This window comes from Castor canadensis, chromosome 2 (assembly GCF_047511655.1).
Source record: "Castor canadensis chromosome 2, mCasCan1.hap1v2, whole genome shotgun sequence".
NCBI classification, from domain to species: domain Eukaryota; kingdom Metazoa; phylum Chordata; class Mammalia; order Rodentia; family Castoridae; genus Castor; species Castor canadensis.
In genome coordinates, this window is record NC_133387.1 from 90,912,901 (window position 1) to 90,930,251 (window position 17,351).

General features: G+C 35.9%; 1 protein-coding gene across 6 annotated transcripts in view; it reads left to right on the forward strand.

The window, feature by feature from the left end:
- Avl9 (AVL9 cell migration associated) overlaps nucleotides 1-17,351 on the forward strand; it is a 44,295-nt gene that overhangs the window by 12,024 nt on the left and 14,920 nt on the right. For all 6 annotated transcript variants that reach the window (XM_074065273.1, XM_074065269.1, XM_020180006.2 and 3 more), the window contains 9 exons: nucleotides 3,473-3,593; nucleotides 5,078-5,163; nucleotides 8,486-8,557; nucleotides 9,523-9,612; nucleotides 10,356-10,422; nucleotides 11,757-11,797; nucleotides 12,743-12,781; nucleotides 14,976-15,045; nucleotides 15,365-15,903. In XM_074065273.1, coding sequence (XP_073921374.1) covers nucleotides 3,473-3,593; nucleotides 5,078-5,163; nucleotides 8,486-8,557; nucleotides 9,523-9,612; nucleotides 10,356-10,422; nucleotides 11,757-11,797; nucleotides 12,743-12,781; nucleotides 14,976-15,045; nucleotides 15,365-15,903 — 1,125 coding nt within the window. The remainder of the gene's footprint in view (nucleotides 1-3,472; nucleotides 3,594-5,077; nucleotides 5,164-8,485; nucleotides 8,558-9,522; nucleotides 9,613-10,355; nucleotides 10,423-11,756; nucleotides 11,798-12,742; nucleotides 12,782-14,975; nucleotides 15,046-15,364; nucleotides 15,904-17,351) is intronic.

Here is a 17,351-nt window from a genome sequence, read left to right on the forward strand (position 1 = left end):
AACTATTTGCCTGGGCTGATTTTGAACTGAGATCCTCTTATCTGCCTCCTGAGTAGTTAGGATTACAGGCGTGAGGTACTGGTGTCCTTTAAATAAGTTTAAAGTCTTATTTTAATTCGCTATGTGTATACACTGTTAATGCTCCTGAGCATGCATGCTTTCATTAAGTTCTAGTGATTTTAAGTAGAAAACAGAATGAAGTGCTCCTTTTAGAGCCTCAAAAACCTTCACTATTGGGCTGGTGGAGTGATTCAAGTGGTGGAGAACACCTTCTTAGCAAATATAAGGCCCTGAGTTAAAATCCCAGTACTGCCCCCCACCCCAAAAAAAGACTCCTCAGTATGAGAATCAACTTCCTTTATACTACATAGTTATATTAACACTAGCAAAATATTGTGATCCTTGATGTAATATGTCTTGCTATGATTCTGACCTCCCTGTATTGGGATTTATAATTATATAGAAAATAAAATTTCTAGATTTAAATACCTGTCATCCACCATCCTGTTCATAATCCAAATATACCATCTTAAGAAATATGGAATAGTAAAATAACTCTTTAGTTCTAGGAATAAAAGAGTGGCAGCTGTGTTTTATTCATTTTAATCCATAAAAACAAATGCATAAAAACTAAGATTATAGTTTCCCATTTATTTGAAAACAAACTTATTTTTCACTGGAAAATTCCAGCAGTCCCATTTTGTCTGTACAGTGTACACTTTATTTTTCTGGGCCTTTAGTGTACTCAAGAAACTATAAAATAGTGCATCATTCGAAGTATAAGTGTGTTGAGCATGAGTTGTTCCAAAAATCAACAGTTGACAAATACAGTAATTTGTTTTGTACTAAGTGAAGAGGAAGAAAGCAATTGTTTTACAGTATTGATTTTTTCAAGAGATTTCGGAGAGAAAACATCTTCCATTTTCAGGATTTTCTTGGTTGGGTTTTTTGGTTTTTTTTTTTTTTTTGGCGGGGGGAGGGGGTAGTTTTATTTTTGTGGCACTGGGGATGGAACCCAGGGCCTCACACACATGCTAGGCAAGCACTATACTACTGAGCTACACCCCCAGCCTGTTTTTTAGTTTTTGTTTTACATGGAAAACATCATAACAAAGTCTTGATTTTGGTTCCTAAAACGTTAGGACTATTAAAAAAATGCATTTGTGTGGATGGAGATATGGCTCAAGCAGTAGAGCACCTGTCTAGCCAGGTCGAAGTCTGGAGTACAAACCTCATTACCACAAAAAGAAAAAAAGAAAGAAAATACCTGATATTTCTAATGATAGTGAGTAAGACCTTAGATACCTAAAAGGGGAATAAAGAGGTGGAACAACTGATAGAATTACTGAGAAGCACTCTCGTTCTCAGCAAGCCATGCTTCAGCATGTCCATGGGGTCTGTGGAGGTGTTCAGTTGGAGAGCTGGCACCCAACTAAAGAGAGATTCCTGAAATTTGCATGATTTAACATTATCCTTAGACATTTAATACCTCTGGCACAAAGGTGTGTGTTAATGCTGTACAGACACCATCTTTTATTCCTCAAGTTTAACCTAGATTTTGAGCCATGAACTTTCACTATTTAATACTGGCTAATAAGTCTAAGACTGGGGATGTAGCTCAGTGGTAGAGCACTTACCCAGTTTGTGCAAGGCCCCGATTTTGATCCCCAGCACAACCAAAACAAAAGCAAAACAAAACCCCAAATAATCAGTTTAATGTCTCAATCTATGGGGCCTTGATTGGTTTTGTCTATAATTTTTCACATATATGTAGGGCTGCCATATCCAATTGTATAGACTCTTTCAAACACAGTTCCAGGGAGAACTATTCATATAAACTAGTGTCTTTGATTTTCCCCCTGGAGTTGTGCAGTAAGACAGCCTTATACCTACCTTCACTTTCTGGTTGGTTTAATTGGCATTATTGTTTAGATTGCCTTCAATCAACTGAACACATTTAAGAGTCTCAGGTAACCTCCAGAAGAATTCCTCTTAAGCTTCTGTACCATGAATTGTGTGTTGTCTTGATTAATCTGGACATACAGAAAAGGGGCATACATACTGATCAAAAATCAAAATATGAAAAAAATACAATTTAAGACTTTAAAATGCCATCAACTTGGAAACAGCTTTTTTTGTTTGTTTGTTTTTTTAACATGTTTGATCTCTGCTTCTTACAATTCAGACCTGTTCTGACATTAGCTCTGGGTAGGCCCAGAGTTAGCATTAAACTCTATTGGTGTATGGGCTCAGGTCCACAAGACTGCCCTCATTTGAGATGCCAGTTATATGTCCAGGGCCCCAGGCTACCTGTACTTCTGTGATTTCCTACAGTTTTTGGAGGTTCCCGAGACTTTCAACTCAGGGATAGTCAGATGAAGATGTGTGTAGGGCAAGGTAAAAAGGAACAGCTTAGAGCCTCCAAACTGTCTCCAGTGTGACACTCTCTTGGCACCTTGATAATAACCTGGGAGCTCCCTAGACCCCATTGTTAAGAGAGTTAAAGATATCATTACATAAGCATAATTGATTAACACATTGGCCATTGTTGATGAAATTGAATTTCCAGTCCTTCTCTACTCTCAGAGGTCAAGGGATGGACTTGACAGCTCCATCTTTTTAATCAAGGTGTGGTCTTACTGATGACCCGAGCCCCATTCTAAAGCTATCTGAGAGCCCTTCCAGAAGTTACCTTATTAGTATAAACTAAAGTATAGTTGATTGGGGACTTATTATAAGGGAACTCCTGTCGCTGAGGAAAAGACAAAGGATTTTAGGAGCTTTGTTCTAGGAATGAGGCACAAAGACTATATATATATCATACCAAATTTGGATAGTACTAAATAGTTTATAATGATGTAAAAAAAAATTGAAAAAGTTCAACAAGAGGATTGACTAAACAAGAAATAATACCAACTATCCATTAAAATTGTGTATATATACAGACATGGAAAGGAGTTTTTGTAACTGTTTTGAACTTGATTAGCAAATTGAACAATTTCCAAGTGCAAGTATTTAGAGACAAGAATATTAGAATGCTACCAATGCAATACAGGCAGTCTACAATTTATGAATAAGTTGGGTTCCAAAAGTCAGCTGTTTGAAATTCTGAATGCATTTTACCAAAGAAGCCATGTCTTAAACACTGTGAGCCCAAGTCAGCCTAGAACAGCTTTAATTTTATTTATAGAACTCTTGGAGTACAGGTAGTATCTATACTAAGTTTCTCTTTATTTTTTGGTTAGACAGCATTTTGAGTTCCAACTAGAGACCTTAATTTGGAAAGGGAAAAGGCTTACAGATCTTTTCTTTTACTGCTTTTTTCCTCTTAGTCATGGGTTTGGTGACAGTCTTGATGACATCAACAGATGTGGCTTATCCTTATAATCAGGGTTTAAAAGCATATTGCCTATTCTGGTAAGATGTTCCCTTTGATCAATCACCTTTTGGTTAACATTCCTTACCATTTTAGGTTGAATTCTCTTACCCGCCGCTGATTCCAGGAGATGGACATGACAGCCACACTTTACCTGAAGAATGGAAGTATTTGCCCTTCCTTGCCTTACCAGATGGTGCACATAACTACCAGGAAGGTATGTGGCCAGATAGTGGAGCAATTAGTAGGTGCCATTTTGAAATAAATTTTGCCAAGACATCTTAAAGATTCTAAATACTTTGGTAAATGAAAGTCTTTCATTCTATTGTGATTATTTATAAGTAACAAATAGCATATTTATATGCTGTTTGGACATAAGAACAATACATGAACTAGAGAACCTGCACAGAATGCCAGGTTTACATTGGCTGAGGTTGGTGATCCTTGGCCACTCTTCTGCCAGGAGCCCTGGCTAAATAATTGATAAGCGCAGGGCATCTACCTCTGGGAGCACACTGTACAGTTGTACTTGAGATTGCTCTCTCAGGAGTTACATACACCAGCTGTACATTGCCTGAGGCTCTAGCTGCAGACTTAGTAGGTTAGTGCTCCATTGCCCATCTGTAACAGCTGAGATTGTTTCTCCTCTTCTGCGAGGTTGCTTGATCCATGAGGAGCATGTTCATCCCTCAAAGGAGTGCTGTGAAATTCTTACTGAGTCTTCTACCACCCTACAAATGAATGCTTTGCCAGACTTTATGAAGGACTATATTTTGCCACGGTATTAGAGGTGCTACGAAGATAATTGATTAAAGTTGGTTTCATTACCTGTTTTCTTAATACAGTATTTAATCTCTTTATGACATGAATCAAATTTTAACTTGTAACTTAAATGTAGGATTTGTAACCTCAGAATCTTTTCTTTTCTAGGCTTTTCTTACAGAAAAATTCAAACATATGGAATAGTTGAATTAAGATTATAGCAAATATCTATAGTTTATTTATATTTATGTATAAGGCCAGGCTGTTTATTTTGGTGGAAGTGAGGCTTGAAATCAGGACTTTACTTACTAGGCAGGCACTGTACCACTTGAACCACATCCCTAGTCCTCTCGTACAAATCCCAGTTTTGGTTTTTTTGTGGCACTGGGTGGGGTTTGAACTCAGGGTCTCATACTTGCTAGGCCAGGGCTCTACCACTTGAGCCACCACCCCAGCCCAAATCCCAGTTTTGTCTGTACTGTTTTATAGTCATTTAGAAACAGTGATAGGCACTGACCTCTAAATACTTAAGCATGCATCTCTTAAGAGTGAGATGATTTCCAGCATAACTTCCAATACCATTATCACACCTAACCCTCAATTTTCCCCAAACGTTCTGGGATCCCCTCAAGATTCACATTTTGCCATTGGCTTTTTTTTTGTTTTTTAAATCTGAAGCAGTCATTGTATATGAAACATTTTTTGTAATTGTACTCTCAGTTTGATCCATTATAATTTTAGCCTCTTGAATTTTTTTGTGATGACTATAAGGCATTGAGAGAAATTCTAAGAAACCTGTGGTTGTGATATTGGAAATAAGTATGATGTGGATTCCTTGATGTATCACCATTTTTGTGTTAATGACTGCATTATACAAATATCTGTTTTAATAAGGATAATGCACCTCTGTATTTACACATTTCTATGTATTTCTTACAGATACTGTGTTTTTTCACTTGCCACCCAGAAATGGAAATGGAGCCACAGTGTACGGTATTTCTTGCTACCGACAGATTGAAGCCAAGGTATGGTAGTTATTGGTAAAGCAACAACAGAAAAAAGCTCAAATCCTTTCTTAGGTGTTGGTCACTTGGGGAAACAACATAGTCTTTATTGTTTATGTGTTACTTGTTTTTATATTTTTAAAAGCAATTTGTAACTATTCCAGTAGTACCAATTTATTCGTACCAATGTTTCTATAAGTTGAAATTTGTGGCTGTGATTATATAATTGTACATACTTTTGGATAGCATATCCAAATTATAGATTTATCTTTAAAGTCCTGCATTTAAGTTTAATAGTGTCTTTGGATTTTCTATTTCTAGTGTTTGGTACTTGTGTCAGTTTTCTATACTGTAGCAAAATACCTGATCTAGTTAACTTCTAAAGAGGAAGGAAGCCATTGGTTCAGTGGTTTCAGAGGTATCAGTCCATGGTCACTTGGTACTGTTGCCTTTGTCCCTGTGGTGAGTCAGAGAACATCATGGCAGGAATTCATAGTAAAGGAAGATACTCACCTCCTGGATTCCAGGAAACGAAGGGGGGGTGGGTTCAGTATCCCCTTTAAGGACATGTACTGAATGACCTAACTTCCTTTAACTAGGCCCTACCTCTTAAAAGTTCCACCTCCTCACAGCAGCACCACAGATAGGTGACCAGTCTTTTAACATCTGGGTCTTGGGGGACACTTATCCAAACTATGGCAGTACTATCAACAGGAAAATTCCATGAATTGATTAAATGTAATAGTTTATTTAATCAAAAAATAATAATAATAATAATCACAGATTGGACAGCTCAGAACCAGAGCAGATTCTGAGAACTTGTAGCCAACAGCATAAAACAGCATTTTTAGAAAAATGGAGTGAGGCAATGAAGTCAACTCAGCTGACCACAGCCTAATCAGGCAGTCAGCTGGTTGTAGCTTCAGTAGCTAATTGTCTGCAGGGCTTCCTGCAGCCAACCAGAGTTTAGTTGCGGTAATTAAACTCTGTTGGCTTGTTCTTTTGGGCCTTGTGCAGGAGCCCAGTCCAAACTGGTGGCCTCTCGTGATTTTATTTAACACCACTATATAATTTAGGAAGATGGTGTGGGAATGTGTGGGTTTACAAAAACAAAAAACAACAACAAAAAAAACACCTACCACCACCCCAGCATTTTAGAAATAGTACTATGTACTTACAGTGGCTCACAAGTAGTCTTAATTATTTATAACTAAGAATTTGGTTATTTTTAAGCGACTTGCCAGCTTAATTAATGCCTGATTTACTATAATATCTCTAGTTAATGAATTCCAGTGAACTAAGGCGGGAGTCCCCACTTTTCATCCCTAGCTGTTGGGCTGCACTGTTTTTTTGTGGGAAAATAATCTTTATGAGTAGATCATGAGGTCACAGATGCTGTAAAATAGTGAGTAGTTGCCAGCCTCTGCTGCAAATTGGAGTCACCTGGAAAGCTTGCTTTCCAGAGATGCTGATTGAATGTTCTGGGCATCAGGAGATTTAAAAGCTTCCAGGTAATACATGGTTAAGATTGAGAACCACTGCTCTAAACAGTGGTTTTAAACCACATTACCTGGAGTTTTTTGGGTTTGGTTTGTTGTGTTTTTAAATAAATATATTTGCCTATCCTTTCCTCCTGCTGACTGAATTAGAATCTCTGGAACTAGAGCTTAGATAGTCAAAAGGTTTAACACTCCTCTCAGGTGAATAATTAACTTTGTAAATCTTTCAGAATTTCTTTTTATAGTGACAGTTTCAAAGATGCAGATAAATTAATAGTACAGTGAACCCCTGTGCACCCACCACCTAAATGCCACAATTCTTAGTGTTTTACCATGTTTGCTCTGTGCATGTGAGTTTTTTCTCTGAGTCATTTGAAAGTAAATTATAGATGCAACTTCCAGGATACCCAAAGTAGTTAATTACCCTGAAATAACCCTCTAAGTACAGGGCCTGGAACATAGGACACACCCAGTGAGTGATTGTGGGATGAATAACTGAATTACTTTATCACGTATACCTTTAATATATATGATTTTTATTTGTCAGCTATACTTGAATAAAACTGGGAAAATAAAATTTTAGATTTAAAAATAAACATGAGAATAAGGGTTAGCCTGGCAGCTTTGTGCATTCGTTTTCTTCATATCCTGTTATCCTTTTGTACTTACATATACATGAACTGAAGCACTGCCTTTTCTCAGACAATCAGTTCCTTTACTTCCTTTCATCCTTCTATGTCATATAAGCCCTAGTAAAATGTTTTCTTCCAAGTCATCTTACCTCTCATAGTTGTCATTAATAACACTTTTCATGCTCTGCATAACGTTTAAATACTCCATTTGTCCCTTAACGCTAAGTATGACCGAATTCAGAATATATTAAGAGTTGTCCATTTCTCCAAATTTTTTAGCCTCATCTGAGAAACCAGATAGATAAGGCAGATGTTAAAGGTTCTAGAGAATAGATGAAAGACTTTAGGTCCCTTTGAATGAAGGTAGGAGAAATGGATGAGCCCAGTCAAGAGGAAAAATCTCTACTCTTGACTCAATTTAATGACAACCCATCTGTCCTCTAAACAGATCCAAGGAGATGTCAGGTAGTACACTAGAGGCAGAAGAGTCATTCTTACTACCCTCACAGCTTTGATCAAGTGGACTTGTTTCTGTTAGCAGAGACCTACAGCAATCTTTCATAATCATCTTCACAATCACTGAGGAATGAGATATGTGTTCAGTGTTGGGCTCCAAATCTTCCAGTGTGCACTACAGGCATCGTAAAACAACTAATTTAGCAAAAGTGCTGAGTTCTTCAATCTCTGGGGACAAGCTTTGTCATCTCTTAAACTCACCCCTCTAACTAGAAATATGTTTTTCTGGTGAGAATCCAACTTTAGCTATCTCTGAAAGAGCTGTCCCATTTTGAAATCAAAATCAGCAGTGGTTGGTTTGCATTGAATGGTTGACTTGAGTGTAGTGACTTGAAAATGAAGTAATCTCCATCAGTCTATTAATTCCTTGAGAGTTGGGATTGTCCTTTCACTATACAGTTCCAGTGTATACCACAACTTCTTGCACATAGTTTTCAGGCTAATTTATCCAATAAGTATTTTGAGATTCTTAATAAATTCTTGGGGCAGTTATGAATGAAGTACTTCATATGCGTGTATGAAAATAGAATAAGAAACCCATTTTAGGGTTTCTAGTTTAAAGGGAGAGGACAAGAAAAAAAGTTTCTGAATTTAACTGAATATAAGAAATTTCCTCTATTTAATTACTATTTTCATACTGAAAATAAGTTTCTAAATAGTGGTATGGAATATTTCTAATAATGACTGTTTTAATAGGCATTGAAAGTAAGGCAAGCCGATGTCACCAGAGAGACCGTTCAGAAAAGTGTCTGTGTTCTAAGCAAGCTGGTAAGAGACCTAGTAACTTGTTCACCTGTGTGTTAAACATTCATGGCAGATCTTTGAGAATAAGGCATTATTAGAGTAAGAGATTTATGAGAACAAGAATTTGTTGAAATTAGTAAGGGGTTTGCATTTCTTGTTTCTCTGACTTTTGGCAGTTTTACTCATTTGCAGACTAGGTAAGAGGGAGGAGATCTGATGGGTTGTTAGAAAGGAAGTTGACACTTGACTAAAATGAAGTAGCTGGTATATATTTCATTTATACATTTTTGTTTTCTTCCTAAGTGTTTGGATAAATATTTTAGTAAAATGTAAAATGTCATAATTACTTAGATTTTATTGTCAATAAGAGTTCATGAATATTGCAGTGAAAAAATTTTAGCCTTAACATGCTCTTTAAATTTTAAAATATTTGAGGAAAGGAAATGATGTAGTGAAATTGTAGTATAATAATACTTCAGGGCTGGTGGAGTGGCTCAAGTGGTAGAGCACCTGCCTAGCAAGCATGAGGCCCTGAGTTTTTGCCCAGTACTGAAAAAGCAAAAAAAAAAAAAAATTCAAAATTATGTTTCTTCTAGATACCAGTTGATTAGATGCAAATGTATAATGATTTTAATTTTTAAAAAAGAAAATACATAATATCTCATGGTTTTCATAGCTCTAAATTAAATCATTTCAATAGTTTATTACTAATGGAATAACACCTTTACTAATAACATCAAATGCCCAATTCTACATGCAAAATATAGTCACAAAAATCACCTTTGTGAAGAATAATTCAGTATATTAGGCACCTTCCCACCTGCAGCCTAGGATTGAGAACAGGTGACATCATGGCTTCCAGCTGTGACTAATAAGGGCTGTAAAGTTGACAGTTACTAACATCCCTGTTCAAATTAAAAAGTTGTATTGGGTTTGTTTGTTGGTGCTTACTGTTATCAACCTAATAGTGATTTCTCTTTTTCTTTAAGCCTCTCTATGGCTTACTTCAAGCAAAACTTCAGCTCATTACACATGCATATTTTGAAGAGAAGGATTTCTCCCAAATTTCCATTCTAAAGGTAATTTTATGTCCCTTTGTAGATGTAATCATTTGAAGGCAGATTCATGAATGAAGTAAATCTTGTCATTAGTACTCTGAAGGATAGTTATTTACTAGTTTAAGAAAGACATTCTTTGAAAATCCATTTGCATTAAAACATTGAAGGACCAGGGGTCTACCCAAGTACTTAATAAGTTTAACAATTTTTTTTTTTTTTTTTAGGAGATAGTGACTACAAATAACACAAATATTTTTCTTAATGAATAATAGCCTATTTGCTGTGGCATAGCCTTACAAATTCACTTATCTTATTAATAAACCATACACTATGTTTGTGGGTCAGGCTTCTGGCTCCTAGTGTCCAGAATTTTATTGGAGGTAAATGGCATGTTTTTCTCAAGGCTACCATGAAGGTACATACAGATAATGGATCTCTCCTGGATGCTGGTGAGAGTAGGACAGTTAGTAATTTAGTAGGGAAGTAGAGTGAGTTTATCTTAGGAGTTCATACCACCATAGGAATGAGTCAGCGGAGAGAAAGAACGAGAGAACCCTGAGTATGTTTTTACAATTTTTGCCCAACTCTCTTCTGTCATTGCTCTGTCTGAAAGGAATGAATGAGTGCTGAAAACTGGAAAGTGTCAGACCTTGATTGTTTCTAAATTCAGTGCCTGGTAAAATAAGCTGCCCAGCTTTTTTCTGATCATCATGTTTTTAATTCAGTGTGTGAAATGAGTTCTGAATTCCGTCTGTGTCTCACAGGAGCTTTATGAGCACATGAACAGTTCCTTGGGAGGAGCTTCATTAGAAGGATCCCAAGTATATCTTGGTAAGTAACTTTTTTTTTTTACAAGTCAGAAGCGATGCCCTTATTTCTTCCTTTTTGGCAAACTGAGTTGCATGTAAAATTTCATGATCAGCACTGTTTCTGAGCACACATATATTTAATTATTATAAATATTTACGTATTCTTGTATGTGATCTAAACTTTTCAAAGTGTCAATGCTCCTTCCTTAAATATCCTCTTAGCCAGTGTTTACATTGAGAAGGGTTATCATAGCACACTGGTAGTAATATTTGAAGCTATTATGTACAAGGTGTAAATTTCAGAGTATGAGGGTAAGTTTTCCTTTTCTTTACATTAATGCTAACCAGCTCAATTTCCTGTATAAGAGAGGGAAAAATAAATAAATAAATAAATAAATAAACCAACTGTCTAACAAGCAAGAGAGAGAGAGATGATCAGCTCTTTTCTAAGTTGTCCAGTTTGGGGATTTTGTTAAATTTATACTATGTTGACCACCCAGAATATCCATTGGTATCTGAGGTGCACAATGAATATCCTTTCATGATGAAAATAATGTAGATTTATGCTCCCTCAATTCCTGTTTCATCATGAAGTAGTTAAATTGAGGTAGCTTACTATTGAAATCCTGTGTGTGATATAAGCTAGATACAGAGCTGCTATTCTGAGGACTTATATCCTTTTAAACTATTTCTTCATGAACTGTGGTGTTGGAGAGAAGATGATTGGAGAAGACTTGATTCAGAAATAATGTATATGGAGTGCAGTGACCAAAAACTGTGTTTAATGACTGCTACTATAGCATAAAGTTTATAATTTTTAAATTACATAGTTTATGTTTATAGAAGGAAGGTATTAGACCTGTACTGTTGAAAACAGTAGGTACTATTTTGACTAGCAATGGATAGATACCTACATTTAGATTAAAATTAATAAAACTTAGAAGTCAGTTTATCAGTCGTACTTGCCAAATTTCTTATTTTTTGTTTCCTTTCATTGTTTCTACTCTTCCATCATTCTCCTTATCCCCCTCCCATTCTTAGAATAGTCAGTAGGTCTCATTTTCCATTTTTATATGTGAATACATAATGTTTTCTACCATGTTCACCCTCCTACACCCTTTACTTATGCCAAATTTCAAGGGCTCTGTAACCATATGTGTCTACTGTATCAGACAGGGCAGGTTTCAAACACTTCAATCTTTGCAGAAAGTTTCTGATTAAAGTGTATGTAACTATATATAACACAAATATTTGAGTATTTGCATATTCTCACTTTTTATTTTTAACCTTCCCTTCCTAACTTTCAGCAAAAACAGTGGACTCTAGTTACACATGAGATTTTTGTTAACATTGTAGGTCTGTCTCCTCGAGATCTTGTCCTTCATTTTCGACACAAGGTATGACACCTTATTTAAATTATGATATACTATGATGGGAGCCTTTGTTCTTACTGTGTTCTTTTTACTGGAATATTCAGTGTACATCAAATTTGTATTATGGTGTAACTATTTTTAGTTCTTTTAGAACCATGCTTGACCATGACCACAGTTGAGAGTGGCAGGAATATATCATAGAAATTTCTAAGAGAGTATAAATACATCTGTTTACTTTTTGCAGGGTGGGGTATTTTTTCCCGTATTGTCTTTGCAGTTTCAGCTATCATGTGATTAGAGTGGAAAGAAACATGTTTTGATGTTGCAGAATATTTTATATGTTGCCTTGAGAATAGAACATTCTCAGATAAAATATCTATCCTTCCTTCTGATCTTCATTGTTTTTTGCTTTGCTGGGGATTATGATCTTTATTATTAAAAAGCATATGTGTGAATATGTGGGATATTCACACATTGATCGTTCATTTATCAAACATTTATTGATCACCTCCCATGTGATGCCCTGGACATCCAGAAATAAATAAAAAAGTCCTGCCCTTTAAGGAGCTTGCAAGTATTTCAAGCAAAAAATGCCTCTACTCCTTCCAAAAAATGATAATTTGTCAGATATTTAATGATTTTCACATTTTTAAAACAAGGACACAGTTAATATTTAATTTCTTGGTATAAGTTCATAGTTTTCATATATATACATATATATATAAATATATGTATATATGTGTATAATTTTTTTTTGGCAGCACTGGGCCTTGAACTCAGGGCCTTACACTTGCTATGAAGGCGCTCTACCACTTGAGCCACTCTGCCAGCCCTAGTTTTCATACATTTTTAAAGTACTGTAATTACTTAATAGTATTAAGTGGTGTGTGATTATGTTTGAGGAAGGGAAACAGCAAATCCTTAGTCTTGAATTTCTCATTTTAATACATTTTTTTTTTCTTTCTGAAGGTCTTAATCCTGTTTAAATTAATTCTTCTTGAAAAAAAGGTGAGATACAAAGGGATGAAAGGAAGGATGGTTTACCTTTTATTGACATTTCTTACATATTATGTAAAATGGGAATTAATGATAAAATAGTAAGACATTTTGTGCCTGTTGACCTGTGGTAAGCTGAAGCACATACTCTTCTTTTTTTTTTTTTAATGCCATAGAAATATAAACTCGTATGTTCTTTATGCAGGCAGTTTGGCAGTATACTCAGTTATCTGCATAGTTTTCACCATAGGTAACAGAAGGCCCAGGTTTAAACTAACTTAAATAAAAAGGAAATGTGTTGGCTTATTTGGACTTCAGGGTTGGTTGACTCTGGTTCCAGAGTGTCATTAAGTACTCAGTTTTTCCAGGTCTTTACTTTATAGTCCACAGTGCTAGCTTTATTCAAGAGCCTGGGCTCCTTTGTAGTGTAGGAACCTGCTAGCAGTAGTTGGGCTATTTGCTTTCTCAGTCATAACTGGTGGCAGAGGTAATACTTCTTTCTAAACCATTTAATATCAGTTTTCCCTTCAGCTTGTTTGGGCCCATCAGGCCATGTGCCTACCCCTAATTCATAAATGTTGCCAAACACCTGCCTGCACTGATTGGATGAAACTTAAGTTCCACACCACTCTGTAGAACAAAGAGATGGGATTGCCATGATTGTTGTATACCTTGAGTCTGTAAACTAGGCCTCACAGTCAAATCTAGCCCACCATTGATTTTCATAGAGTTTTATTTCTGAAAACAGTCATACCCATTCTTACTCTTTATAGATGCTTTTACTCTGTAGTAGCAGAGTTGAGTAGTTCTGAGAGAGACCATATGGCTGCAAAGCAAAATATTATTTGACCTTTTATAGAAAAAAATTATTGACCTTTGGTTTAGACTAAAGAGTTACCATCCCTGATTTGGATCCAGTTTTGTTCCATATAGACTGTGTTCAGTGTAGTAGAGGTACAAAGGATAATGGGGAATTAACCATGTACAAGGTCTAACTACCCCTGTATGAGGTCTATATCCCACATATGAGGTCTACTAGGGTTCATTACCTGAAGCATTGTTTCCTTTGACCCAGTAATTCATTCCTTGGGAATATCCATTTCAGAATTTATCTGAATTGGACAGAAAGCTCTATCTAAAAGAATCTGTCACAGAATCATTTTTAGTAATGAACTATAAGTTAATAGCTAAGTGATGATTTATTTTTATGTTGTATATAAGTCCAAATAATAAAAAAGATACTAAGATACTTTTTATTGTTGTCAAGATGTTTCATGGCATGTTGAAAAGTATTTGTTAGTATCTAATGTGAATCAGGTTTCTAACTTAATTTTTTTTTAATTTTTATTATAAAATATGTCATATCTACTGAAAGTTGATAGAATAACATAAGGAATACCTAACACCTTTATATCCTTAATCTGTATTTAGTATTTATCTGCTCTGAACATTTTGTCACTTTTGTATTGTATTCTTTTACACATGTTCATTTTGTCCCCTGCAAAAAAAAAAAAATTAAGTGTATATTCTTACATAACCTAAATACCATTTTCACATTCAAGAAATTTAACATTGACACAATAAATGATGTCTTAATATTCAGCCCATTTTCAAATTTTCTCTGATGTTATTATAATGTCTGGTTTTATTTTAGATTTTTTTTTTCCAGTTTTTTTTTTTAAGAATAAAAGAGTTTTCCTGTGTAGGTCATGCTGGTCTTGAACTCATGATCCTTCTGTCTTAGCTTCCTGAATGGGAATACAAATGTGCTCCGCCATGCCCATCTAAAATGATGTTCTTGGATAGCTGATTTTTTTTTCTTTTTTAATTCCTCAAAGATTTAATTGGATTGGCCCTAAAATAATTTTTATGTTGAAGTATACCTTGTGGAGTAGAGAATTTCTTGTCACTGGACACGTTAGAATCCTCTTGAGGATGTTGTTAAGGGGATTCTTAATTTTGAATGGAGACTGGACATTGAGGACTGCTAAGGCTATGTAACTATTTGGCGTTCATGCTATAAGTTTGTTGTCTGTATGGCACTTTAAGTTTTGGTGTTTGTGGCAGGTGCTAAGTGGTGATTTGCTACTATTGCTTTACAAAATTTGTTAACTGTTACTCTTGTGCAGAGAATTCTCTCCTCCTTTTTCAGTACTGTTATGATCTCATGGATTTTCTAATTTCATTTCAATTGAATCCATTTCAGGTTCTTTTTTATATTTCTCCAGTGAATAAATTGGTGGGTGCACTGATGACTGTGTTATCCCTTTTTCCAGGTAAGAGGACAGCAGTATCCATCTATTCTTTTTTATGTTTAACTTCACTGGAACTTATACATTTAGTAATAATAGTGTACAACAATAAACCTGCTAGGGTTAGCATTTCTGTTTTAATAGGACGTTTTCTTTTGGCAATAGCTTTTTTTAAAATCTTTTTTTTTTCCCATTTTCTTTTTTTTAAATTGTATTAAAATGTGTGCAAGCCTAGCTTTGAAAAATTTTTCTAAGAAAGTTCCACCATACAAAACAGGATATACAACTCTTTTCTTTCATGTTACTGTAAACCAAACTGTTCTCAAACATTGTATTATTTTAGGGATGATCGAACATGGTCTCAGTGACTGTTCTCAGTACAGACCCCGAAAGAGTATGTCTGAAGATGCTGGGCTTCAGGAAAGTAATCCCCCTGCAGATGATTTCGTTTCTGGGTCTGCTTCTGACATTTCAAATGCCAACTTGGGACCTATCAAGAAAATCATGGCAGAAAACCATGGAGGAGATGCTGCCATCAAGACCAAACAGCCATTGTTCCAAGTAGAAGATGACAGCAAGAAAGGACAGAAACCCAGTAGTACTAATCAATATTTGAAACCTCCATCTCATCCATCTCCAGAGTCTTCAGAAAGTGACTGGGAGACATTGGATCCTAGTATCTTAGAGGACCCCAACTTGAAAGAAAGGGAACAGTTGGGGTCTGATCAGACAAGCTTATTTCCAGAAGACTCTGTGCCCTCAGACAGTCCTCCAATTACTGTACAACCTCAAGCTAATACTGGGCAGGTGGTCCTGATACCAGGGCTCATTTCAGGTTTGGAAGAAGACCAGTATGGCATGCCCTTGGCCATCTTCACAAAGGTAAGGTATAATGTCCTTTATTTGAGAACATTACAATTGTAACTTTGTGTTGAAGATACCTTCAGGTCTGAAATTTTTCCTTAAAACTGTAAAATGTATACCAGATGTATAGTGCTGTGACATCTGTGACCTTAGTGTAAGGGTATAGGGAAGGAACTCAGTTTAGGTTAGAGTTTTGAAACTTAGTAGAGATGAGATCAGTAACCATTGTATTGAGTCTGCTTTTAAATACTCATTTTTCTCTTTGAAAAAAAGAATATATTAAGGAAGTCCAGACGGTGTTGACTGCACTTTGTGAATATATATTTAAAAGAACTACAATTGTAGTCTATAGTCCTAGCTACACAGGAGACTGAGGCAGGAGGATTGAGCCCATGTGTTCAAAGCCAGCCTGGGCAACATAGCAAGACTCCATTTCAGAGAGAGAGAGACAGACAGAGAGAAAGAGAGAGAAAAGCTACTATTCAAAGAAATACTTGGATATCTAACTTATATTAATAAGCATATATATATATATATATATGTATTATTACATGTTCCTGTACTTTTTATATTAGTAAACTTCTTTTAGATGTAATTTAGTATTTTGATTAGTTGTATCCTGAAACTTTTGTTTTTTAATCATTTTTTAAAAGACCACTCAAGCCAGACATAATGGTGCATGTCTGTAATCCAAGCACTCATAAGATTGAGGCAGAAGAATCACAAGTTCTAGGCCAACCTGTGCCATCTAGCAAGACCCTATCTCAAAAAAAAAAAAAAACGCTGGCAGAGTGGCTCAAGTGGTAGAGCACCTGCCTAGCAAGCTTGAGGCCCTGAGTTCAAACCCAGTACTACCAAAAAATGACTTGGGTGCTGTGGGTCACATCTGTAATTTTAGCTACTTGAGAGGCTAAGATTGGGAGGATTGCGGTTCACGGCCATGACAAATAGTTCATGAGGCTCCATCTCCAAAATAACCATAGCAGAATGGACTTGGGGGTGTGACTCAAGCAGTAGAACACCTACTTTGTAAGCATGAAGTCCTGGGTTCAAACCCTAGTTTCACCAAAAAAAGAAAACCATTTAAAATGTATTTGTAACTTTTGAATAAGTTAAACTCAACATAGTAAGTCAAATTGAGTCTCTGATTCAGAATCTTATGTCTCATTTATATATATACATATTTTTTTAATAGTGCTAGGATTTGAACTCAGGGCTTTCTGCTTGCTAGGCAGGCACTCTACCACGTGGGCCACACCCCCAGCCCTTTTTGCATAAGTTATTTTTCAGATAGGTTCTCATTTGCCCAGACTGGCCTAGAACCATGATCTTCCTATGTCTGCTCCTGCACAGCTGGGATTACACCATGCCTGGGGTGTTCTTTGTAATAGGGTCTTTCTAATTTTTTTTGCCAAAGGCATATTCAAATCACAGCCCTCCTATCTCTGCTCCTTCCATCTCTGCCT